The sequence below is a fragment of the Dreissena polymorpha genome, chromosome 1, assembly GCF_020536995.1.
Source record: "Dreissena polymorpha isolate Duluth1 chromosome 1, UMN_Dpol_1.0, whole genome shotgun sequence".
Taxonomy (NCBI): domain Eukaryota; kingdom Metazoa; phylum Mollusca; class Bivalvia; order Myida; family Dreissenidae; genus Dreissena; species Dreissena polymorpha.
This window is the reverse complement of record NC_068355.1, coordinates 80,239,065-80,265,322: the sequence shown is the minus strand read 5'-3', so window position 1 is coordinate 80,265,322 and position 26,258 is coordinate 80,239,065. Positions and strand designations below refer to the sequence as shown.

At 37.4% G+C, this 26,258-nt stretch overlaps 1 protein-coding gene across 2 annotated transcripts in view; it reads right to left on the bottom strand.

Annotated features, from left to right (window-relative positions):
• The window catches only part of LOC127837433 (flotillin-2-like), a 30,839-nt gene extending 4,905 nt beyond the window's left edge, over positions 1 to 25,934 (bottom strand). Inside the window, exons 1-9 of one of the 2 annotated variants that reach the window (XM_052364545.1) lie at positions 25,768 to 25,883; positions 13,800 to 13,871; positions 11,139 to 11,220; positions 8,567 to 8,781; positions 7,341 to 7,573; positions 2,674 to 2,793; positions 1,958 to 2,172; positions 920 to 1,103; positions 180 to 323 (exon numbers count right to left, since the gene is read on the bottom strand). In XM_052364545.1, the coding sequence (XP_052220505.1) occupies positions 180 to 323; positions 920 to 1,103; positions 1,958 to 2,172; positions 2,674 to 2,793; positions 7,341 to 7,573; positions 8,567 to 8,781; positions 11,139 to 11,220; positions 13,800 to 13,818 (1,212 nt within the window). In that variant the 5' untranslated portion in view covers positions 13,819 to 13,871; positions 25,768 to 25,883. Of the gene's footprint in view, positions 1 to 179; positions 324 to 919; positions 1,104 to 1,957; positions 2,173 to 2,673; positions 2,794 to 7,340; positions 7,574 to 8,566; positions 8,782 to 11,138; positions 11,221 to 13,799; positions 13,872 to 25,767 lie in introns of both variants that reach the window. The other variant, XM_052364534.1, reaches the window with a different exon arrangement.
• Between the last annotated feature and the right edge of the window lie 324 nt (positions 25,935 to 26,258).

Genomic DNA, 26,258 nt, shown 5'->3' with positions numbered 1-26,258 from the left:
ACTTTGGGGAGAAAAATACTCTGGCTCCATTAAATAAATCAAGTTTAAAACAATGTGTACATTTATTTTTGTTCACAGTGAGGTATTTATTTAAAGGTGAAGTCACGCTCCTTGCCTCAGCACCCATAAAATTAACAAGAGCTCTTCATGTAATCACAACTTGTTAAGGTGAAGATTACCTTGGAGAGGTCGACCCCAGTGAGCGCCTGCACTGCGGGTGGCAGCTGGCTGAGGAGGCGGCTCACCTCCGACGTGGTGCGGTCATCACCCACCAACACTATCTCATCTGTGCGCGCCAGAGGAGCAGAAACCTCTGCGGCAATCTACAACACACCATAGCCAATCATGTCTCCATTTAGTGTCATGCTCCTTTAACAGCCTTGATGGCAGTGATACAGAAATCAAAATAAGCGTAAGTATCGCAATTGTTAAGGTTAAACCATAATTGCTCATATTCTTGGTTTGACATCGGTGGGCATTTTCTTGGTCTCAAGATATAATATAAAAAATGCGGCTTACTGAGCTGAAATGCGTTTTATATTACGGTACTGTGATAATGCATATACAAAGTATCAAGTCCTTTTGACAATAAATACCAGTTTAGAGGAACATTTAACTGTTTTTTTTAATGATGCACCTAAATTAACCAGCAATAAAAGATCATTCCTACAAAAACCATATAATATTATTCTCTACAGAATAATAAAAGATGACTCCCTACTGTACAATTTAAGTGCCATCCATACAGACCAATACAATACCATTTCCTACAGTAAAATTAAGAATCACTCCATTCACTACAATAAAAGATCATTCCCTACAGTACTATAAAAGATCATTCCCTACAGTACAATATAAACCACTCCCTAAAGTACAATATAAGACCACTCCCTACAGTACCATGGGCCCCAGTTCTGACCTTTGGCAGAGTCTCCAGGACCAAGCTGAGCATGGCTGCGTCTCCGTACTGCTTGTATGCAGAGGCCTTTAGTCTCATGCGTTCTGCCTCTGCCTTACCCACTGCCTCGATGGACGTGGCCTCCGCGGCACCAATCAGTCGGATCTTCTCTGCATCGGCTCTAGCCACTTCCACTGTCTGAGTTCTAAAGGAATATGCATTACACAGAGAAATGGGTTTTAGCCATCTACATTGGACATCTTGAATATGGAAATAAAAGAATAAGGGTTACAGAAGGACACTAGAATATGTAACTATTCTGAAAATTCAAAACATTGACAACATTAATTGGTATCAAATTTAGCACCAATATCACCAATGTTTATGTATTTAATGCTACATGGTTTCACTTTTTAATTAGTTTTGTGCTTATAAAAAATACAGCTCACGCTCATAAACTGAAATGCATAACTTAAAAACATATACAGAGGTTGACTTAAGTTTATGCTAGCTTGCTCTAACCCAGTGAAAACCATGGTGGGCAACTAAATTGGTTACACCATTCTTTTCATGCAGGGCAAGATGTTCAAAGCAGATTTCCCTCTACTGTGTAAGCCATATCCTTAAGTAAACCCCTGACATGGTAAAACATTCCATTGAAAACACCTAGTAAAACAGATCTAACCCCATGATTCTTCATTCCCAATTATGTACCAGAGCTTTGTCATAAACTTGACTAATACAATATCGCTTTGTCAATAAAGCTTTGTCAGCTTTGTTTAAAGCTTTGTCAGCTTTGTTTAGGAACACATAAGTCAACTTAGGAGAGTGAGGATTAATGGACATAAGGTGTCTTACACATGTTCCCTTCATGAATACTCTCAATTTCATCGATTGAGAAATGTGATCGAATATCCGTCTACAAACTTTTACTGACCAACTGACCCAATGAGTTACTCCAATACACCACCTTCCTGCAACACCATACATATTGCTGGAACATAACAACCATTTCCAAAAAATATTCCTCAATGTCAAAAGGCGCATCCCTAAGCCTACCTCTGTCCCTCAGCTATGGTCTCCACTTTGTAAGCCTGGGCCTCTGCAGGCCTCTTAACTGTGGCTATCAGCTCCTTCTCCTTCCTGAGGATCTCTTTCTCCTCAATGTCGATCAGCTTGCGCCGCTCCACCACCTCTATCTCTATCTCCTCCGCGCGGATCTTCTGTCGCTCCTTGGCGCTCTGAAGCTCATACGCCAGCTGGGACTCGGCTTTCTGTATAAACAGCAGAGGCAATAAAACACTTTTAAGACATTCAGCAAATATAGGTTTGATTTTTTACCCAACTATTTTAGTCATTGGTATAGCAAATATACCTGGTTTTAATAATTAAATTAATAAATAAATCGTTCATGTGTTTCCTATATTAGTTACAGACATATTCAGGTTTATAGTATATTCCTCCCCACCCACATAAAAAAGGGCGGTTCTTAAAAAAAAAAACTTTATTAAGAGTTCAAAAATGTTTTCATGCATCATAATGAACAAAATAAACATATTTATGCAAAAAAGTTTTTGCGTGATACTAACTTGATATTACCAACAATCTAGTTAGTTTTGCTATCCAATCGCCATGACTATTCAAGTATCATTCTTAAAAGTAATACTAGAAACAAATTGACTGAAGACAAAAGAATATCTAAACATACTGTGTTGTTTATGTTCCCCATTGTGGTAAGTTTACAGCTTAATTGACATAAACAAACTCTCACTAACCCTTGCATTGACTTCCATATCAAAAGCAGCCTTCTGCATCTCATACTGTCGCTTTGAATCTGCCACTTTTGCGTCTGCAGTGTACTTGGCGTCCATGCGCAATTTCTCACATTCAGCTTCCTACACAGTGCACATCATAGTTTGGGACTATTTGAATATTTGAGTGCAAGTGCAAGTAAAAGTATAAGGTATCACTTAAATAGAAACAATTACTTGACAAAGACATACATCACCGTGAACATTTGACAAGGATTCTTCTGATTCTTCTTATATACCAACAGCCTGTTAATTTTGTCAGATATTACATTCAATTAATAGTATTCAAAAACATAACCTGTACTTGCAATTAATACTTACATTTATCACAAATATTTCCATAGACATGTAACTAACAATTGGAACTGCTTTTGTAAATTTTTACCATGCCTATTTGTATATTCTGCAACAAACATGGAGCTTTAAAGAATCCCTCAACAAATACTTGAACAAGAGCTGTTTGAAAAACATGCATGCCCCCCATATGGGCTCTCCGTTGTAGTGACAGCCATTGTGTGAATATGCTTTTTGTCACTGTGATCTTGACCTTTGACCTAGTGACCTGAAAATCAATAGGGGTCATCTGCCAGTCATGATCCTAGCAATAAGCGTTCTTAAGTTATCATCTGGAAACCATTTTACTATTTCGGGTCACCGTGACCTTTGACCTAGTGACCTGAAAATCAATAGAGGTCATCTGCGGGTCATGATCAATCTACCTATTAAGTTTCATGATCCTAGGAATAAGCGCACTTCAGTTATCATCCGAAACCATTTTACTATTTCGGGTAACCATGACCTTGACCTTTGACCTAGTGACCTCAAAATCAATAGGGGTCATCTGCGAGTCATGATCAATGTACCTATGAAATTTCATGATCGTAGCAATTAGCCTTCTTGAGATATCATCCAGAAACCATTTTACTATTTTAGGTCACAGTGACCTTGACCTTTGATATAGTGACCTGAAAATCAATAGGGGTCAACTGCGAGTCATGATCAATCTACCTATCATCTTCATGATCCTAGGCATAAGCGTTCTTTAGTAGTCATCCAGAAACCATTTTACTATTTCAGGTCACCGTGACCTTGACCTTTGACCTAGTGACCTGAAAATCAATAGGGGTCATCTGCGAGTCATGATCAATGTACCTATGAAGTTTCATGATCCTAGGCATAAGCGTTCTTGAGTTATCATCCGGAAACCATTTTACTATTTCGGGTCACCGTGACCTTGACCTTTGACCTTGTGACCTGAAAATCAATAGGGGTCATCTGCCAGCCATTATCAATTTACCTACGAAGTTTCATGATCCAAGGCATAAGCCTTCTTGAGTTATCATCCAGAAACCATTTTACTATTTCGGGTCACCGTGACCTTGACCTTTGACCTAGTGACCTGAAAATCAATAGGGGTCATCTGTGAGTCAAGATCAATCTACCTATCAAGTTTCATGATACTAGGCCTAAGCGTTCTTAAGTTATCATCCGGACACCATTTTACTATTTCGGGTCACTGTGACCTTGACCTTTGACCTAGTGACCTGAAAATCAATAGGGGTCATCTGCGTGTCATGATCAATCTACCTATCAAGTTTCATGATCCTATGCCTAAGCGTTCTTGAATTATCATCTGGAAACCATTTTACTATTTCGGGTCACTTTGACCTTAACCTTTGACCTAGTGACCTCAAAATCAATAGGGGTCATCTGCGAGTCATGATCAATGTACCTATGAAGTTTCATGATCCTATGCCCAAGCGTTCTTGAGTTATCATCCGGAAACCACCTGGTGGACGAACCGACATATCGACAGACCAACCGACATGTGCAAAGCAATATACCCCCTCTTCTTCGAAGGGGGGCATAAATATAAGCCATGTATTCAAAACATATTAATATAAACAAACTTAAATTTACAAAAATCAAATAAACATGTATGTTCAAATTCATATGCTTTAGTATGATGAAAAATAATGTTGGTAAATCTGCTTAATAAAATCCTCTTTTTTTCTAACATAAAGTATTTTCAAGATGAAATCTAAACAATATACTTGAAAATTTCAAATTGCGAAATGAAGGATTTGTAAATTGTAACTAGTTTCAGGATGACAACCATGCTCTGTTCTCTTCATATACTTCAATACACTTCTATATATGATGATTAAATAAGATACAAAATCAAAATGTACTTGCACATTTTTCATTTTTACTAAGGATTTTAAAATGTCAACCACAATAATTTTACGTAATTTCTTTATCTTTTTGGAAAAACTCATGATTAATGACGCTAGTGGTAATTTGTCTTATATTTTAAGCGCATTACAACATACCAGTATAAATAGGACTTTTCGCATTTTCTTTACCTTTTGGGGAAATTCTATGATTAATTAAGCTAGTTGTAATTTGTCTAAATTTTAAGGCACATTATAATATGCTAAAGATCTTAACAAACTTTCACAAATCATACAAACAACGTACCATTATAAATAGGACTAAAATGATTTCATAACAACTGAGCATATTTTTGCTATATGTCTCAGTATATGACATGAACATGCTTTTTTAATTATGAATTTTGTTTTACTTTTGACACATTAACTTGCAAGTAACAGTAAACAATTATACCATTAAAGGGGCCAATTCATGTTTCGGGACAAAATTTAAACAAGAATATCAGTGAAACTGATGGATGCTCCCCGATGAAGCCCTTTGTCAATCTAAGTGTTAATAACCACCTGAAAAAATCTATTATTAGCCTCTGTGACCTTGACCTCGACCCAAGTGACCTCAAACCTCATCAAAAGGTAGAGGTCCATGCAAGGTACCTACATGCCAAATATTAAAGAGATCGGTAAAGTATTGAAGGCGCTATGAGAAACTGTAACAAGTATGACGGAAAAATCTATTGTTAGCCTCGGTGACCTTGAACTTGACCCCAGTGACCTCAAACCTCATCAAAAGGTAGAGGTCCATGCAAGGTACCTAAATGCCAAATATGAAAGAGATCGGTAAAGTATTGAAGGTGATATGAGAAACTGTAACAAAATTGTGAAGGAAAAATCTATTATAAGCCTCTGTGACCTTGACCCCAGTGACCTCAAACCTCATCAAAAGGTAGAGGTCCATGCAAGGTACCTACATGCCAAATATGAAAGAGATCGGTAAAGTATTGAAGATACTATGAAAAACTGTAAAAAAAAAGTGTGATGGAAAATTCTATCATTAGCCTTAGTGACCTCAAACCTCATCAAAAGGTAGATGTCCATGCAAGGTAAATATGCCAAATATGATTGAGATCGGTAAAGTATTGAAGGTGCTATGAGAAACTGTAAAAAAAGTGTGACAGAAAAAGTATATTATTAGCCTCCGTGACCTTGACCCCAGTGACCTCATCAAAAGGTAGAGGTCCATGCAAGGTACCTACATGCCAAATATGAAAGAGATCTGTAAAGTATTGAAGGTGATATGAGAAACGGTAACAAAGGTGTGACGGAAAAAATATATTATTATTAGCGTCAGTGACCTTGACCCCAGTGACCTCAAACCTCATCAAAAGGTAGAGTTTCATGCAAGGTACCTACATGCCAAATATGAAAGAGATCGGTAAAGTATTGAAGGTGCTATGAGAAACTGTAAACAAAGTGTGATGGAAAAAGTATATTATTAGCCTCGGGGACCTTGACCCCAGTGACCTCAAGCCTCATCAAAAGGTAGAGATCCATGCAAGGTACCTACATGCCAAATATGAAAGAGATCAGTAAAGTATTGAAGGTGCTATGAGAAACTGTAACAAAAGTGTGACGGAAAAAGTATATTATTATTAGCGTCGGTGACCTTGACCTTGACCCAGTGACCTCAAACCTCATCAAAAGGTAGAGGTCAATGCAAGGTACCTACATGTCAAATATGAAAGAGATCGGTAAGTATTCAAGGTGCTATGAGAAACGGTAACAAAAGTGTGACGGAAGGAAGTACGGTAGTAAGGAAGGAACTTCAAACTGGCAACTATATGCTCCCCGAATATTTTCAGGGAGCATAAAAACAAAAAGTTTTAGATTTGCAAACAAATTTTTGATTAATTATATTTTTTGAGAGCAAATAATAATAATGAACATTTACCATGCTCTAAAATATCCTTTATATGCATCTTATGTTGATTTAAAAACCTGAAAATTATAAAGCGTTGCAACGCGAAACAATTGAAAAATGCGGAGTTTTCTTGTTGTTTTGTAATACTACAAATATTGCTTATATAAAGTATAAAATTCATCCCTGATTGTATAAGCGCGGATGGCCGAATGGTCTAAGCGATAGACTTTTACTCCAGGGATCAGTGGTTCGAGCTCAGTTGAGGGTTTCTTTTTCTTTTAAATTCTATTCTTGTTTTTTTACTGGAGCTTTTTAGATCCAATGTTACATTAATTTTATCAATATAAAGCATTTAATGAAAAACTTCAATACATGTCAAAATCTGTGAAAAGGCCCCTTCAAAAAAAGTATAAAGGACACATTCGAACAAAATGCATAATTTTGTTATATGATATTTAATATTTCATTTCAGTTCATGATTAACTTGCACGGTTATTTCATGACTTTTGAAAGCCATCAATGCACAATAATTTCCCTACCCTGATTCCAGCATCTCTGTTGGCCTCTGCCACACCAATGTCAGCATCACGCTTCACGTTGGCAGTCTGCGCCCGACCCAGTGAGGACAGGTATTGCACGTTGTCAAAGATGTCCTTGATGGTGAAGCTGAGGATTTCGATACCCATCTTGCCCACGTCAGGGGAGGCAACTTCTCTCACCAGCTGGGCAAACTGGTCTCGGTCCTGGTAGATTGCCTCAACACTCAGTGTACCTGAAGATTACATTATGGAGCCAAATAAAGGATTTCATTTGGGCTAGGTTGATAAATTCATCCACTATATTATAAAACATTCAGTTGCCTCTTTAAAAATTAACTCTTTCTACAAGGACATTCCCATTCAGTTAAGTTTAAACGCCCTAGCTTGAGCCTTTAGAAGCCTGTCTCAAACATACCGAGAGCAAATAGTTTTCCTCTTATATTGCTCCTAGAAAAACTGCTAAATAATATATTTTATCAATTTAACCATTATAATGCTGAAAGCGCTGTTCATAATTAACCAACACTTGGCTTGAGCTGATAACACTAAATAAAAGGTAGATCATCATCAAGATTCAAGAGCATAAGGTATGAGAGAGCCATATACCAAGAATGGCTCTCAATTGATTATCAAGATTCAAGAGCATTAGGTATGAGAGAGCAACATACCAAGAATGGCTCTCAAGTGATCATCAAGATTCAAGAGCATTAGGTATGAGAGAGCAACATACCAAGAATGGCTCTCAAGCAATCATCAAGATTCAAGAGCATTAGGTATGAGAGAGCAACATACCAAGAATGGCTCAAAAATGATCATCAAGATTCAAGAGCATTAGGTATGAGAGAGCAACATACCAAGAATGGCTCTCAAGTAATCATCAAGATTCAAGAGCATTAGGTATGAAAGAGCCACATACCAAGAATGGCTCTCAAGCAATCATCGAGATTCAAGGGAATAAGGTATGAGAGAGCAACATACCAAGAATGGCTCTCAAGTGATCATCGAGATTCAAGGGCATAAGGTATGAGAGAGCAACATACCAAGAATGATTCTCAAGCGATCATCGAGATTCAAGGGCATAAGGTATGACAGAGCAACATACCAAGAATGGCTCTCAAACGATTATCAAGATTCAAGAGCATTAGGTATGAGAGAGCAACATACCAAGAATGGCTCTCAAGTAATCATCAAGATTCAAGAGCATTAGGTATGACAGAGCAACATACCAAGAATGGCTCTCAAATGGCCTTCCAGAGTCTGCAGGATGACACGTTCAATATGGTCCACAGACTTGCCCAGGAACTGTTCGCACGCTGTCTTGAGGATGTCAGGTTGTCGCATGATCTTCACTTGTGCCACGCCTGTCACTGTGACAGGGACACCTTCTGATGTCTCAACACTCTCACACACCGGGTTGAGGGTCATCACCTCTAGACTGATACTGTTGGGGTAAAAAATAATGACATTTTCCAGGGAAGTACTACCGGTATTTGTAAAAATTAAACCAGTCATCAACATCAGGGCTTTCCTTTGACTCGAGCTCCCGGGTTTTGACGCTTGAAAATGACAGAAGACCCCTTTTTGACTCTTGAGAAAATTATGTCATGCGTCACATTTAACCCGGAGGAATATACCGACTTGCGTCAACGAGATTAAAAGTTGTTAAGACTAAGCGATTATTGGCTCGGGGCAGAGTATCTCATTTAGTAGACGCTAATCGTTAACGCCCTTTTCCAATCATCGAAGCACAAGTCCACCCAGTAGGCGGAGTTAGGTTAATTGAGAAATCTAATATTGACCAATTAAAACACTGCTGGTTCGATGACACGTGTATTAACTTTCCATTATTTATCATAGCGTTTGTCATCAGCTGTTTGCGGAAAAGACGTGTATTAAACCCACCTAGTTGTAATAATCCAACTCCCAGGTATTGACCCTCTGAGCTGTACGTATGTACTCATAAAAGCTGAGTATTTAAAAAGAACTATAAACCCACCAAAACAGAATGGACTCATCCGCGTCAGTTTTAATAATATTCAATATAAAATAATAACATCCATATCCACAGTACACTGAAAAGCATATTTTGAGATATTTCCAGAGTATGTCAGAATGTATTTCCAAAGCTGAATGCACCCATCACTGTTTAACTTCATGTTTGCTCAATTCAAAGGCGCGCGAAAGTTATGCTGTCATATGTACTGTCTACAACGTCAAATTACACGCTTTGCATCAAAGTTGCTAAAAATAACTATATCCAATATAACTGACCTTGTGGCAAAGTGACAATTTTTGCATGTGCTAATTGATTACAAAATACATGTAGGCGTAATAATTGCCCGTTTGAGAAGGCATAGAAAACGGCATGTTTGCCGCATGTCTTCAGTGAAGATGGCACATGGAATAATTAAAGGGCGTTGGAATTTTTTATGGGATAAAATACGGAGGCACCTTTATCGGTGAGTAGAAATAATTTCCTTTTATAGTTTACCGATTTATATAGGCTATTGTTTTAAGGTGCCACCCGTATGTTTTTTTATGATAGCCAGCGGAAATGTGTTTTTTTTAACAATTTGTATTTCATTCTTAATTTAATAGCCACGGGAAACGGTCACGCAAAGTTATTGGATCCCAAAATCTGTTATTCCATCCTAGAATGTGCTGCGCAGGTTTCAGGTCATGTGCAAGAGAAGAAAGTGATAGTTTGCTGGTTTTATGCTAGTTGTGTGTGTGTGTAGCCATAGTGATGTTACCTTTTCTTTACTAGGGCACCAATTTGAGATCACTCTTTAAATGCATGAATGATTTATTTATTTGCTCAAATGATTGTTAGTTTGTAGGACATATGGCATATTGTTTTGCTGTATACATGAAGTAAATGTTGTATTAGAATACATATTTTGTATGTAATCTTTGAGATGTTTTGTAGGACATATGACATATTGCTCTCTGAGATGTTGTGTAAGACATGATATGACATATTACTCTTTGAGATGTTGTTTAGAACATATGACATATTACTCTGCTGTATACATGAAGTTAATGTTGTATTAGAATACATGTTTTGACTTGTATTTATTAATCATTGAGATATTGCTTTAAAATGCATAGTGTTGTAGTGACAGTACAATGTAAGAAATAAATGTTAACATACATGTATCTTTTAATTTGTTGCTTTTTATATATTATATCTCAGTAATTTGCTTAAATTGCAAAAAATTATTGACTCTCCTGCGTTATTATTAGGACTCTTAGAAGTTTGATTTTGACTCTTGAAAATATGATCCCAAGAGTCCTTTACTCTTGAGATTTGAGGTCTAAGGAAAGCCCTGAACATTCAATTTAAATCTATTGAGGCAGGACAACTGCCAAATAAAACAACAAATAGCATTTACAGCATTCACAATTGGTTGACCATTATAACATTTTTCAAAATAGACATTTTTGTAGTAACGGACAAATGCAATAACTAATCTTAAACTAATACTACTTGAAAGCGAAATAATTTATTTATTTCGCTGGGGTACAATGTAATGAAATGAAACCTGATTTTCATGAAAATTATTGCATGATATCATCACTCATAAAATTTGTTTGTTTATGTTTCTAGATCCTTTTTTTGTAATTTTATTTTAGAAAAAAAAACTAGGTTATTTATATAAATGTTGTTCCAAAATTAAATGCTACAGTTTGGTGACTGCTAATTGTTATCTCCACAGTAACTTACTGTTGCACATCTGTTACAAGCCACATCCTACAGTTTGGTGACTGCTAATTGCTGTCTAAACAGTAACTTACCGTTGCACATCTGTTACAAGCCACCATGACCAGCCCCATCCTCCAACTATGAACTTTCTTCCAGCTGCCCCACAGCAGCCACCTGTAATGATGCAAAACAGATTTCTACATGGTGAGCAGTAATGTGTAAGATTTTTTTCAAGCCATTTAGAGAAAAGGAGTCTGGTCTGTAGTTTATACTGAAACACAATGCTGTCTATCACATATCTAACATCTCTTATATCTTATATCTCTGGCAAATAATTTTTTTGGGGTTTGATGGGGGCTCTCCGAAAAGCCAAAAGTAACTGCTAATTTGTCATTTCAGCGGATCAATTGCATGACGAAAAATTGAAGAAGGATGAAAAGAAGAATAAAATGGCAATGGAAAAGGTAATTTGCAAGGTTGAAATTAAAAAGAAGCGCATAAAAAAATATATTAACAAGAAAAATGTGTTTGTCAGAAACACTATGTCCCCTTCTACGCCGCTTTGAATTTTTTGTTATTTGTTTGACCTTTGACCTTGAAGGATGACCTTGACCTTTCACCACTCAAAATGTGCGGCTCCATGAGATACACATGCATTCCAAATATCAAGTTGGTATCTTCAATATTGCCAAAGTATTCATAAAAAGAGCGGTTTTGGCCACATATACTTGACCTCTGACCTTGAAGGATGACCTTGATCTTTCACCACTGAAAATGTGCGGCTCCATGAGATACACATGCATGCCAAATATCAAGTTGCTATCTTTAATATTGCAAAAATATTCATAAAATGAGTGATTTTGGCAGCATATATTTGACCTCTGACCTTGAAGGATGACCTTGACCTTTCACCACTCAAAATGTGCAGCTCCATGAGTGATTTGAAATCGAAAGTTCATCGCGAAAATAGGTGACATAACAATATACACACTATAATTCACTACGCATGCACAAATTGCATTCCTGGGTTTACCACGTGAAGATGATGATCAATCAACTGGCGTAATTGATAGTGAATTGGTAGTTACCTGGTAGACATACCCAGTAAATTTTATTACCAAATATACTGAAAATGAGACAACTTAACAACTTTTTTCAAGTAATGTAATATACCAGTCGTGATATTTTTATCAATATAAACTAATAAATGAAAAACAGTACGGTATTTTACAACTTTTCTTTTCTTCGTTGTCGTGGTTGACAGTCCCTTTAAATTTATATGATAAAAATGAGTAAAAAATACAAAATCCATAGCAACAAATATCCATGAGTGCTGCTAGATTCATTATAATACTGTCATACAGCTCCTAAGCACTTGGTCAATCATCTCCCAAGAAAAAGAAATGAAACCAAATCTCAAAACAAGGGCTGTTTGTAAATCATGCATGCCCCCCATATGGGCTGTCCGTTGTAGAGGCAGCCATTGTGTGAATACGATTTTTGTCACTGTGACCTTGACCTTTGACCTAGTGACCTGAAAATCAATAGGGGTCATCTGCGAGTCACGATCAATGTACCTATGAAGTGTCATGATCCTAGGCAAAAGCGTTCTTGAGTTATCATCCAAAAATCAGTTTTCTATTTCGGGTCACCGTGACCTTTGACCTTGTGACCACAAAATCAATAGGGGTCATCTGCAAGTCATGATCAATCTACCTATGAAGTTTCATGATTCTAGGCGTATGCGTTCTCGAGTTATCATCCGAAAACCATTTTACTATTTCGGGTCACCGTGACCTTGACCTTTGACCTAGTGACCTCAAAATCAAAAGGGGTCATCTGCGAGTTATGATCAATCTACCCATGAAGTTTCATGATCCTAGGCGTATGCATTCTTGAGTTATCATTCAAAAACCATTTTACTATTTCGGGTCACCGTGACCTTTGATCTAGTGACCTAAAAATCAATAGGGGTCATCTGCGAGTCATGATCAATGTACCTATGAAGTTTCATGATCCTAGGCCCAAGCGTTCTTGAGTTATCGTCTGACAACCACCTGGTGGACCGACAGACCGACCGACCGACCGACATGAGCAAAGCAATATACCCCCTCTTCTTCGAAGGGGGGCATAATAATAATTGAGTAAACAAAGTTTAACTTGAAGCCAGAAGCGGTAAATATGTGCATTTGAAAGCTTCTTTCTCTTTTGTCTCAATTTCCCTTGGACGAGAAAAATAGGGAGTCAAAATGTCTCCAACAATTTCCATAAGAATAATGGAAACAATATGCATCTAGCTCAAAACAATTAACTGAATTTGTGCGCAAAGGAAAACCCTGTCAATTGAAGAAATAGTACTGTTCAATTGCAAAAGTATCAAATATAAATAGAGCACAAATCGTTTGTCTTACCTTGAATAGTGTAACAACAGAACGAAGCAATAAAAAACACCTCCTCCCAGGAGTGCCTTGCAAAAATCGATGCAAAAACACAACTTGAAACAAACACTTTGTTCAACAAAACAAACTCTCGAAACAAGTATACACACTGCATGATATTTTTTATGTTTTATTTCATATTTATCACTGTAACATTGTATATCGGTTGAGAATGCACAGTTAATAATTATTCAAGGATGCGAGACGCTTTTGCAGTTTTGGGTCTGCAGCTGAATTATTGTGCGGTATGTATATGCATGCATCTGAACAAAGGAACAATACATAAACTGTTGTGCAAATCCAAATCGATCTCACCAGGTTTCGGTTTATTCATAAAACCGAAGTCTTCAAGACTTCAGTTTCTTTTTCTTCGGCTCAGCCATTCTGCTGCAGTGAGAAATGTTGACAATGTCTACTGCGCCACATGATTGGCCATATGCCGACGCGATAAACCAATCAAAAGCCGTTTTACAAAACGCGGCAAGCTATCGGTGCTACATACTTCAGTTATTCATTGTCAATAATCGTCGTTTTGTGAGATCAAAACTTCAGATCGCAATTTTAAAGATTTGGGAAAAAGAACCAATTTTCGGGAGATTCTAACCGATGAATTCGATCGGCAATCGGCACAAAATAAATTTGCACTGCTAATTTGAAGCAAGAATATTTCAACGTTGCGGTAACATTTACATTCGGAAGTGTGTTTCGGATCTAAAACGCGGTAACATCCACATACAGCAATGGGTTTCAGATTACAAATTTAATTATTCCCATTTGAGATTTCAACAAATATTAACAGTTGTGTTATGAATTCAACGATAATTTGTTTAAACACTTTACAAGTCGAATAAATGTTTTGACGGAATTATGCATGAAATTCACGTTGTCCACGAGGATTACGGCCGGTTGCTATCATCAGTCTTCTAAGTAACTGGCTAAGATTTATGTGGCAATTACATGTATCGTCTTTTCCAAAGAACACGCGTAAATCGCCTGACATGATGTTCATGTTTTTATACAACACAAAATACATCCACACCTTCCATGCAACGTTCTACATGTCTGCATATCTTTTGCGCGCTTTTTCTTGTTACAAAGGATAATACACTGTTTATTTGATGCTACAATTTGTTAATGTCACGTAAAATTAAAATTCGGAAGCGTGCTTCGGATTACAAATTGATGATGCACATTTGAAAATCGAACTAAACATTTACAATTGTGCGTTATAAATTCAACAATTATTTGTTAAAGCGCATTAAGTGTCGAAAAAACGAGGTGAATCAGTTCTATAAATGGACATGATGAAATATACATGTACTGGAATTAAATTGTTATCGCATAAATTGTTACCCGGAGTTATTTGCACAACTTACTCGCCACAAGTAAGTAAATGCTTACCACTTGCAATTAATTTCTCGTATTAATATTGTGTCACACGGAGCATATATAGAGTACGAACGTGTCATAAGTAACACTTGTTTAAAGTAAAAAGGTGTGATGATGATGCCCGAAACTGTCTTTAATGTACTTTACTAGTTACCGGTTTAATATTACGTGAATGGTACAACTTGCTAATCAAGCTGCGATAAACTCTTACTTCGTGTCTGACGTAAATAAAAAATAATTGTCGATAGTTAACCCCGCCCTCATAAGCATTCGCGTAACCGATTGGACGATGAACATCACAGTTTGACGACTGGAAAGTTACCTGAGAGTTTCCTGTGATACATCATTGTCAGATGAGTAGAATACAGATACTACTGCACAAACCACTGACTCATCAGCTGGGAACTGCCTATTATCAAGTGTTTCTATCCTTTAATCCCAGGACACTCTCCGGGCAGTGGATCCGTAGTGTTGGCCAAACACTACGGGTCAGTGGTTTAGCGTCCAGCTCTTCTCCTCTCGCATCATCCACAGCCAGTTGGATGCTCTTTCTGCAGCTTGTCCAAGTCTGCCTACAGCCCTCTTCCTGTCACCTCCATTGATCCCAATGTTGCTGATCATTATCCATACTGATTGGGCTGGGAATCCTCTGTACCCTATTTCATTGGGGAACAGCCAGGCACTCCAACCACCACTTTTACACTGTTCTTGTAGCTCAGTGTACTTTCCGATTTTGCGCTCATTGGCCTCATCACACCTAGTCTCCCAGGGTACAGTGAGTTCTATCATCACCAGTTCCTTGTCCTTGGGAGACCATATAACTATGTCTGGTTTCTGTGTGGTATGGACTATGTCTGGGAATACCAGCTGTTTTCCTAGGTCGACCTTCATCTCCCAACGCTCTGATTCATCAAGGATAGATGTTGCTGCGGTTCTTGCCTTCTTGGCAGTTTGTCTTTCCTTGACGAATTTGATTGTTGGTTCTGCCTTCTTGTTGATAGGTCTTGTCTTCCTTCTCTCCCGCTCTAGTATGTCTGCTAGCTCCTTGAGGACCGCGTCGTGCCTCCATCTGTAGCCGCCTTGTGTAAGCGCTGTCTAGCAAGATAAGAGGGTGTGCTAAAAGGTTCCTGGTTTGTCGCACAGCTGACACTTTGGGTCTTCCACTAACCCCCATCTGTGTAGATTGACTGGAGATGGCAGCAGATCATATACGGATCTCAGTAGGAATTTGAGTCGTAGTGGTTCGTAGTGCCAAATGTCTACCCATGTCAGGTGTCTTTCTGTGGTTTGCCATTGTGTCCATGCACACTGCCTTCCCATCCTGACTGCTCTGGCTCGCCTGTCTTCCTCTTCTGAAAGCCTGATCTCATACTGGACCATTTGGCTTCTTTCTTTCTTACCGGCAGTGCTCCAGCGTTGTGGTTTTGTACTGCCCAGGCCTTGTCTTCCTATAGCTGTGGTGCCTACGATGCCTTTGTGTCGTAGCCTGCTTTCTGCCTGGGCGACTGCCTGGCTTGCTGACCACTTTCGCCCTGTGCAAGTCTCCATGCCTGCCTTCCATCAGCGCTTCCGTAAGCTTTTATAAGTTGGAAGTCCTGACTTCCAAGCCTAAAATTTTGACGTCCCAGACATACATTTTGTAGTCCCACTTTTATTACAGAAGATTAATATACGTACATGTTCCAACTCTATCCATTACCCAATAATCCAGTATTATTACGATTGCTATTTTCAAAACAAAGTGTGGCCAATATTGACGTCTGCAAATGTCCTCCATTTTACGCAAGTGCATATACAAATTGGATTGTGGGATGGGGAACTCCCATTAAACATGCATTAATAATTTACACGATTTGAGAGCATAGAGCACTGTCTGGTTCATATTTAGTAATTACGACAAATCAACGACTGAATTTAAAATGTTACATGTACCTCCTTTCAGAAAAGTTTGCATAGGTGAAAGCGAATTTCGAAATACAAAAGCGCATCTTTCTTTAAATTTTACAGAGTAGTAGAGTACACTTTATTCCGAATTGCGATATAACTTGACAGGTCATTAATGGCCATCATGCATGTAGACCAATATGTTTACATAGTTTGGCAATCTCAAAACACGTTATTTAACTACTTATTGCGTTATGTGTTATGGCCGTTGATATAACAAAATACATGATTCAATTTAAGTATTTTCAAAAGCGTATAATTAAACGTGTTATCCGATATTTCCAGATTGTATTATTCACGGAAAGTTAAGAAAATTCTACCAACAAATAAACATTTCTCGTGTATTGCGTGTACAGATGAAAATCATGGAAAAATTAGACGTCGTGAATAACATCATGTCATTCTTCCTCGGGGAAAGCGTGGACTTAAATATTTGATTGCTGAATAAAAACTTAGCGGCATAAAAACTTAGTAGCGCAGAGGTCACTTATATTATTGTATACAGCTTCGCGTGAAGTCTGCGTGTATTCCAGGGTTGGCACCAATCGACCGCCAGCGGTTTTAACCGGCGGTTTTTACCAGTTAAAACCGCCCCGGTCAATACTCCCGAAGTGGTCATTACTGGTCGATTGAACTTTACCCCCAATTTTAATTTATATTCCATGCCTAATTAAACAATATTGATAATATAAATTAAACAAACATGTTGCCAATAATGTCTTAAGCTATTAATACCCACTATTTTATACCTGTTCATGCAATTTGTAGGCCAATCTCTGAAAATTGTGTAAATAAGTTAAAGTTGGTCAATTGGATTTTTCTGGTTGATTGAACTTTTTTTCAATTCAAATGAATTATGATGCTCATATAATTCTGTGCTTGATTTAACAAGAACCTGTCAATTACTGTGTATGAGTTGTTCCTCGTACCCCACTGTCCCCACAGTCTTCTCACCTATACAGGTTAGGGCACCCAAAACTGATAATAGGGCCTTACATGGCACCTTTTTGACACAATCCTTACTTGTCATGTATTCTTGCATTGATTTCTTTAAATACTTTTTAAACAAAATAGTGTAAAAAACTTGATTTTTTATTGATATAAGAATATAAAAACATAATAAGAAATAATTGTTAAAAGAAAAAAAAAATTGAAAAGAAGAGTAGACCCACAATTGGAAAAGTAACATTATTTGTTGGCAAAATCAAAAACTTTGATTGTTTATTCATTTGAATACCAATTGAACTTTTTAATATGAAAGGGAAAAAACCCTCTTAATACAGAAAGGAAACAAGTTAGAAGTAACTATTAAATTAATAGCAAGTACAATGTAATCTTCTTTTGTGTGAGTGATATGAAATAGCCTAAGGGCAGATTTGCTTAATTGTCAATATCAGAGACATAACACTGCATGCATTTTATTACATGTACCAACTAAGATGCCAGATTAATAACCCTAGAATACACAAGAGTTCTCTTTGTCCACCTGCTTATCAAATAGATATATCGATAGATAAGTGAAATGCTATGGTACCTACAATAGTAATAATACTTTAGTAACAGATGTGATACACTGAGATAAAGATATTGCCTTAGTCCTTATGTATTTGAGGCTGTTTCCATAAATAATAAAGAAGTAACTTTTTACAGCTTTAAAGATTTTTTTACAATAAATAACTCAGACAAAAGTTTATCAATTACAGAATAATTATTGATTTAATATAAAATGGCTCCTTTGTAATGTTTAAATGCTACAATTTTCAATCGACCAGTATTGACCAGTATTGACCGGTTTGAACCGGGTATTGACCGCCGGCCCGGTCAATACTCAATTGACCGGTCAATATGCCAACCCTGGTGTATTCGGCTGCCTGAGCGCTGATTGGCTGAGGCGCTTACCAAGAAGAATTTGATTGACAGCTGGAAAAATCAATATTTGCCACTCGCTGAGAAATTCATTGATAACAGAAGCTCTTAGGCGTCGTTAATGGTCTGAATAACCCGATTTACTGTTGACATGTGTTAGTGTTGTGTATTAGGAAATAGCGTACATGCGGATTATTGAACGTACATGGGACTTCCACCATTTGCATTATGGAAGTACGACTGCCATTTCGGGCGTTATTAACGCTCAGACGTCCACTAACAGAAGCGCTGTTCCATATCATGTCATCTGATGACTCTTTGAGGGTTACCACCAGTCTTCCTTTGGCAACCTTGAACTCTTCAACTAGTGAGGTCATTGGGGATTGAAGTTGGTTGGTTCTGCCATACGGTCCAATACTAGTGAAACTAGGAGGGACACCAAGCCATCTCCGGAGAAGCCGGTTGATCACTCTCTCAAATCCTTCTACAGTGGTTGTAGCTATCTCGTACAGCATAAGGGGCCACATAAGCCTAGGTAGTAACCCATGTTGGTAGAGCAATGCCTAAAACTTGCCTGGGAGTCCTGTCTGGTCTATAAGCTTCAGGCCATCTAAGAGCTGGTTTTTGACTCTAGTGATGTTGTTAGTGTCCTTCAGGCTGGCGTAGTACCACTTGCCGAGGCACTTGACTGGACTGTCAATAATGGATGGAATGTCTTCTCCTTGCACCTGTAGAGTGAATCTTTTGGTGACCTTTCCCTTCTTGATGATCAGGCTCCTTGACTTCTTGGGTTTGAACTTCATTCGTGCCCATGTGACCGTGTCCTGTAGGGCTGTTAGTACCCAGCGGGCCTGTACATGTGTGGTGGTAGTGATGGTCAGGTCATCCATGAACCCCCTGCTGGATGGGAGGTGTATACCTGACGCTGTTTTTGGTCCTCTGGTTTCCCTCTTCGCGGCATTGATGATCAAGTTCAGGCCCATCACGAATAGTACCACTGAGATGGTGCAGCCAGTTACTATCCCCTTCTCTAACCTCTGCCATGGCGTTGTCTGGTCACCGATGGAGAATCGAAGCTGTATGCCATCAAAGTAGCCATTTATGGACCCCTGTATATGCTCTGGGATATGATAGTGCTTCATTGCTTCTTCAATAAGCTTGTGTGGTATGGAGCCATAGGCGTTGGCAAGGTCTAACCAGACGACTGTGAGGTCATTGTTGTTCACCTTTGCTTCACGGATGATCTGACTGATGGCACTGGAGTGTTCAATGCAGCCAGAGAAGCCCAGAACCCCCCGTTTCTGTACTGATGTGTCAATGTACTGATTGGTTGTCAGGAACGTGGTCATTTGTCTTGCCAGGACAGCGAAGATTATTTTCCCCTCCACACAGGGTTGGCATATTGACCGGTCAATTGAGTATTTACCGGGCCAGCGGTCAATACCTGGTTAAAACCGGTCAATACTGGTCATTACTGGTCAATACTGGTCGATTGAAAATTGTAGCATTTAAACATTACAAAGGAGCCATTTTATATTAAATCAATAATTATTCTGTAATTGATAAACTTTTTTCTGAGTTATTTATTGTAAAAAAATCTTTAAAGCTGTACAAAGTTACTTCTTTATTATTTATGGAAACAGCCTCAAATACATAAGGACTAAGGCAATATCTTTATCTCAGTGTATCACATCTGTATTATTACTATTGTAGGTACCATAACATTTCACTTATCTATTGATATATCTATTTGATAAGCAGATGGACAAACAGAACTCTTGTGTATTCTAGGGTTATAAATCTTCCCTCTTAGTTGGTAATAAAATGCATGCAGTGTTATGTCTCTGATATTGACAATTAAGCAAATCTGCCCTTAGGCTATTTCATATCACTCACACAAGAAGATTACATTGTACTTGCTATTAATTTAATAGTTACTTCTAACTTGTTTCCTTTCTGTATTAAGAGGTTTTTTTCCCTTTCATATTAAAAAGTTCAATTGGTATTCAAATGAATAAACAATCAAAGTTCTTGATTTTGCCAACAAATAATGTTTTCCAATTGTGGGTCTACTCTTCTTTTCAATTATTTTTTTCTTTTAACAATTATTTCTTATTATGTTTTTTATTCTTATATCAATAAAAATTAAAGTTTTTTCACTATTTTGTGTAAAAAGTATTTAAAGAAATCAATGCAAGAATACTTGACAAGTAAGGATTGTGTCAAAAAGGTGCCATTTAAGGCCCTATTATCAGTTTTGGGAGCCCCAACCTGTATAGGTGAGAAGACTGTTAGAAGACTGTGGGGACAGTGGGGTATGAGGAACAACTCATACACAGTAATTGACAGGTTCTTGTTGAATCAAGCACAGAATTATCTGAGCATCATAATTCATTAGAATTGAAAAAAAGTTCAATCAACCAGAAAAATCAAATTGACCAACTTTGACTTATTTGCAAAATTTTGAGAGATTGGCCTACAAATTGCATGAACAGGTATAAAATAGTGGGTATTAATAGCTTAAGACATTATTTGCAACATGTCTGTTTAATTTATATTATCAATATTGTTTAATTAGGCATGGAATATAAATTAAAATTGGGGGTTAAGTTCAATCGACCAGTATTGACCAGTAATGACCACTTCGGAGTATTGACCGGGGCGGTTTTAACCGGTAAAAACCGCTGGTTAAAACCGGGGGCAGTCGATTGGTGCCAACCCTGCCTCCACATTCAAAAGTGAAATGGTTCGGAATTCGGTCACATGTTTGGAGCTTTTTTCCTTTGGAGTAAATACTCCCTCTGCCTGTTGCCAACAATCTGGGACTTTTCCTTTCCTCCATATCACCTTAAGTAGGGTCCATAGTCTTTGTAGTAGCATCGGGCACATCTTGTATACTTTATAGGGTATACCGTTTGGTCCTGGTGCGCTTCTTGCTTTCTTCACTACATCAGATACTTCCTTCATTGTGGGTTCTTTTATGTTTAGTGGAGTTGTGGGTTCTGGTACTGGTTGAATTCTTGGACAGCATATATGACTGCGTTATGTGGCTAGAATAATCGATACGCGCGTCATGTTATCTCCTATCAGTGGATTATCTATGACCCCATGTGGTGTTTATGGCGATTACATGCGAAAGTAGGTACCAAGTGCTCTTTTAAAACAGGGAATATTGATACACTGATAGAGAAATTTTGATTTTTTTACATTCTCCCCTTTCTTTTACTGAAAAATACACTAATCGGAAAATTTCAAGCGCCCCGGGGACTCTGATTTCACAATTCAAGCACCCCGGCGAGGGACTGTTAAATGGCCTGTGGAAAACCCTGGAAGAGTCATAGAGCACCAAATGAAGTCTTTTGACGCTGATTTTCTTTGAGTTAAAACACACCACAGAACGTGAATTAACATGCTAAATTTTTAAAAAATCAACGTCAGGAGTAGACACCCCTCCCGAACCACCCCTATCAGCCCCGGGGCGCCTTACAAAAATCCTGTGGAAAGCACTGCCCAATGGATCCGACGATGAGCCAAAAGTGTTGAATAATTGTGAATTAAGAGGAAGGTAGTTCACGGTAAGCAGTGTTTGAGAGTTTCTTTCACCGACCTTTTGATTATTATACCATGGGTCGATGTAGGGTACCCTGTTTTTCCAGTAATTTCCCTTGTTTACTGGAAAATGGGCGGGTCCGGGATAGGGCTGTAACGAATACACAAGGAGACGAATACGATACGTATCAAGAATACAGGGTGGCGAATACGAGTATTTATTCGCGAAAATTTGATTAATTGAGTTTCATTGCATACTAAAAATATGCAATATAACACTTTGAAATAATAAAACACTGACCAGAACTCAGTGAGCGAAATTCGGATTTTAAAGTTATAGCCCAAATTCTTATACACATACATAAAAAGTAAAATTTCTTACTAGCACGACTATATAAATTATTTAATTCCCACTAGCCCGAATGGATTTTCACTAGCCAAAACCCTTCGGGCTATTGCGAATTTCGCACACTGAGAACTGCTTTAACTTTAAAAAAAACATTACTAGTACAGAGCTCCAGATAAGGGTCGTATTTTCGTAATTACGAATTATTTTCAAGTCTGTTACATATTTATTTTAAAATCTTGTCGTACCATTAAGAATTACAAAATCAAGTTAAGAATATTATTTTTACATCGGTTCGTATCGATTTGTATTCGCGTATTAAAGATCTTTGCGGTGCTTATATAGAATGGGTATCGGGTTTGTTTAACTTAGTGCATTTTTTCCAATAAAAGCGGCGTATACAGTCTATCTGTCAAAAAACAATGGCGGCGCCCAGAGAGCGTCCTAAAAAACTGCAAAGCGTCCAAAAACACGCTTTTAACATATTGTACGCAAAGTGAGACGAAGTTAAATGTTTAGAAAGACATTATAGAAAAGATCTTATACGATGTTGTATGTTCAGTTGCCGACACAGTCGGAAAAGCTAAACAAAAACGCGACACAAGGGTCCAAACTTAAACACAAAAAAACAATTGAACAAGTGGAAGGGACAAGTCCCGTGGCTAATTGTTGAAAAGATTGAAGGGGAGACCCGTTTTAAATGTGAAATATGTAAAAATTCATCTAGGGCATGCAATCTAAACACAGTTTGGGCATATGAAGGTATTGGAAAAACAAAATTGTATAATACTGAAAAGACACTGTTGAACTCGTATAAGTAAAGTTGCTAGTATGTTTATTTTGATTTTTTTGCATGAAAATAACCATTATTATTTATTTTTAGGTCATTTAGAAAAAATAAGCATTATTTTTCAAAACTTAGAAGTAACGTTAAGAATACAATTTCAGAGTTAAGAATTATTTTTGAAAATCTGGTAGTAATTTAAGAATTTCACAAAACCTTATCTGGAGCTCTGCTAGTACCAATAAAATCCTTGAGTAGAACAATTAAGGAACTTGACATGCTAGGTTCCATGTTTGTTGGTAAGTTCCACAGTCATTGTCGTAAAGATAAACAAAAAAGAAATTCCATCTGCTAATCCTTTGTGTGTATGTTTGAGCATCAAATCACTCGTATTTACCTAAATAAACATTAAACAACCATCGAAAGATTTTTCAATTCAATGTCGTAAATATTTAACCGGTGCCCACCTTTTTTGTTGATAATATCACTGTGTAACATAGTGGGAGGGGGAAAAAATGATGAAAAACGCCGAAATAAGGAGAAAAACATTTAAATATAGGGGTTTATTGTATGAACCTTCATTTGTGAGGTAATATACGATGATTAAACTTTCAAACTCGAAACCATGTTGTTTGTATTCGTCAAATATTTGTTCGGGAGGTGGCGAATAAAAAATATGATTTGTCCACAGCCGTATTCGAGTAATTCGAATATTCGAATGTATCGTTACAGCCCTAGTCCGGAAATATACGGGATTATCAGGTTATGAGTAGCGACTGGAAAAGTAGTAAGTATGCAGTTATAATAGATAGAAGGTATGGTTGATACGGATATATTAAGGAATTGATCGAGACGGGATTATGTGTATCTATGCAGGAAAGGGTAAAATATAAATAAAGTGTAAAATATAAATAGTCACTTAAAATTTATTTGATACAATAGAAAAAGGCAAGGTTTGTGTTAAAGAATTAATTGAGAGCTTTTATTGTCAGTATTTACCAGAAAGTGATTTATAAAATCGGAATAAACGGCATTATCGGGTAATAAATAGAAACTTGAAAAAAAGTAAGTATACAGTAATAGAGTCGGGTTGATACGGATGTATTGGGGACTCGTTTGAGTCGGGATTTTACTATCTATGCGGACAAGTTTTAAAACAATTAAACAATATATTATATTTTTAAATGACTGGGGGATTTTCTTGAAGAGTCGTAGCGCACCCAATGACGTCTTTTGACACTGTTTTATTTGAGTTATAACGCACCACAGAACATCAATTGACACGTTAAATAAAAAAAATCAATGAGGGAGCAGGGCTCAACATTAACGGTTGTCCGATTGCCCCTGGCAAGTATAAGTTGGGTCCGGGCAAGTTATTTTATAATATAGTTGTCCGCCTGGGCAAGTGCACAAAAGAACAAAGATAAACGTGTGTTTCTGTGGTTAAATAGTACAAATAATTATGAACGATTTGCCTAATGCACGAATTTACCTCGGCGATTGTTGTTTAAGGAAGTCCGTACTAACTACGCATGGTGCGCATGCATTTCCAAACTTAGGAACCAAACGCCGTAAATGGCTTGGGATTCTAAGCATCGGTATTCAAATGCTATTGTGTTTATCGTTTTCATTACTATTCAGTTACAAATAACATTGTTGGTGTTTTCAGTCACGAAGAAAACTACTAAAATTATATAACTATATAAAAACAACAACAAATAGCTTGGATATATATATATTTCATATTTTGCAACATACATTTTCAACAATCTTTTGCTCTACCTCAATTGACATTTTTGTTACGGTTCACATGTTGTTTACAGTATACTGTTAGCAGACGAGAAATTTCTAGTTTATTTAGCTTTGGCTTTACAAGTACTGTAAGTCTGCAAAATCTTTAATTGCTGTAATCATTTTGTTAAATGTGCAAAAATAAAAAAGGTTTTGTGGTGTATCATTTTGATCTCTATTAAAAAATATCAGGTTTACAATTAATGTGATATTTCATGTTTGGGCAAGTGGCGTTATGTTCAGGGCAAGTAGATTTTCTAAGTACTTGCCCGGCAGGGCAAGTTGGTTTTTAGGTTAATGTTGAGCCCTGGGGAGGAGAAAACCTTCCCGAACCACCCATATCAACCCAGGGCGGGGCGCCTGCCAAAAATCCTGTGGAAAGCACTGGACGGTTAATCGATAAAAGCTGCGTTGTTTGCATTAATTATTTAATATAGAAATTACTTCACTTGTTTCCTTTACCGCTGCGGCTCGATACAAGGCAATCGGAGATGGAGGAGGATTATAACTAAATTAGTAAATTTCCCCCACTTCGGAAAATAATAGTCGATACAAAATTAATGCTTTTCCAAAAACTGCATATGCAAAACGTATAACATTAATTCAAGAATTACCTGAGACTACCAGTGCTTCATTAGGACCAACTGTGTTGATGTTCCCCATCTCGATATATGAAAAATAACTTTATTTCGAAATACTTGTTATTTCTCAATTCAAGATGGCGGAAGTAAATAATTTGGAAAACTCTTGTTTTCGTGCTGCAGCTATTTTTTTATTCTGGTTCCCGTCGTGCTAAAATATTGACAGGGGCTGGTAATCCAGACTAGTGTGCCTGACCCAACTCAGTGACAGGGGCAGGTCATCCAGACAACTAATTTTTCATAAGATACGGATATGAAGCACATTCCCTCAGTATTCGTCTAGATTGCCTTCCAAATCGCTTAAAATAGTCATTATGCGAAGAGTTTTAAGCACAGCCTGCAAACAGGGTCCTTTTTAAAAGAGCTTTTCAGTTCTTGATATTAGCTAATGTCTACAATATAAAGCAATTTTTTAAACTAGGCTCTTGTCAAGGTTTCTGTGATTTGTATTCAAGACGTGATTT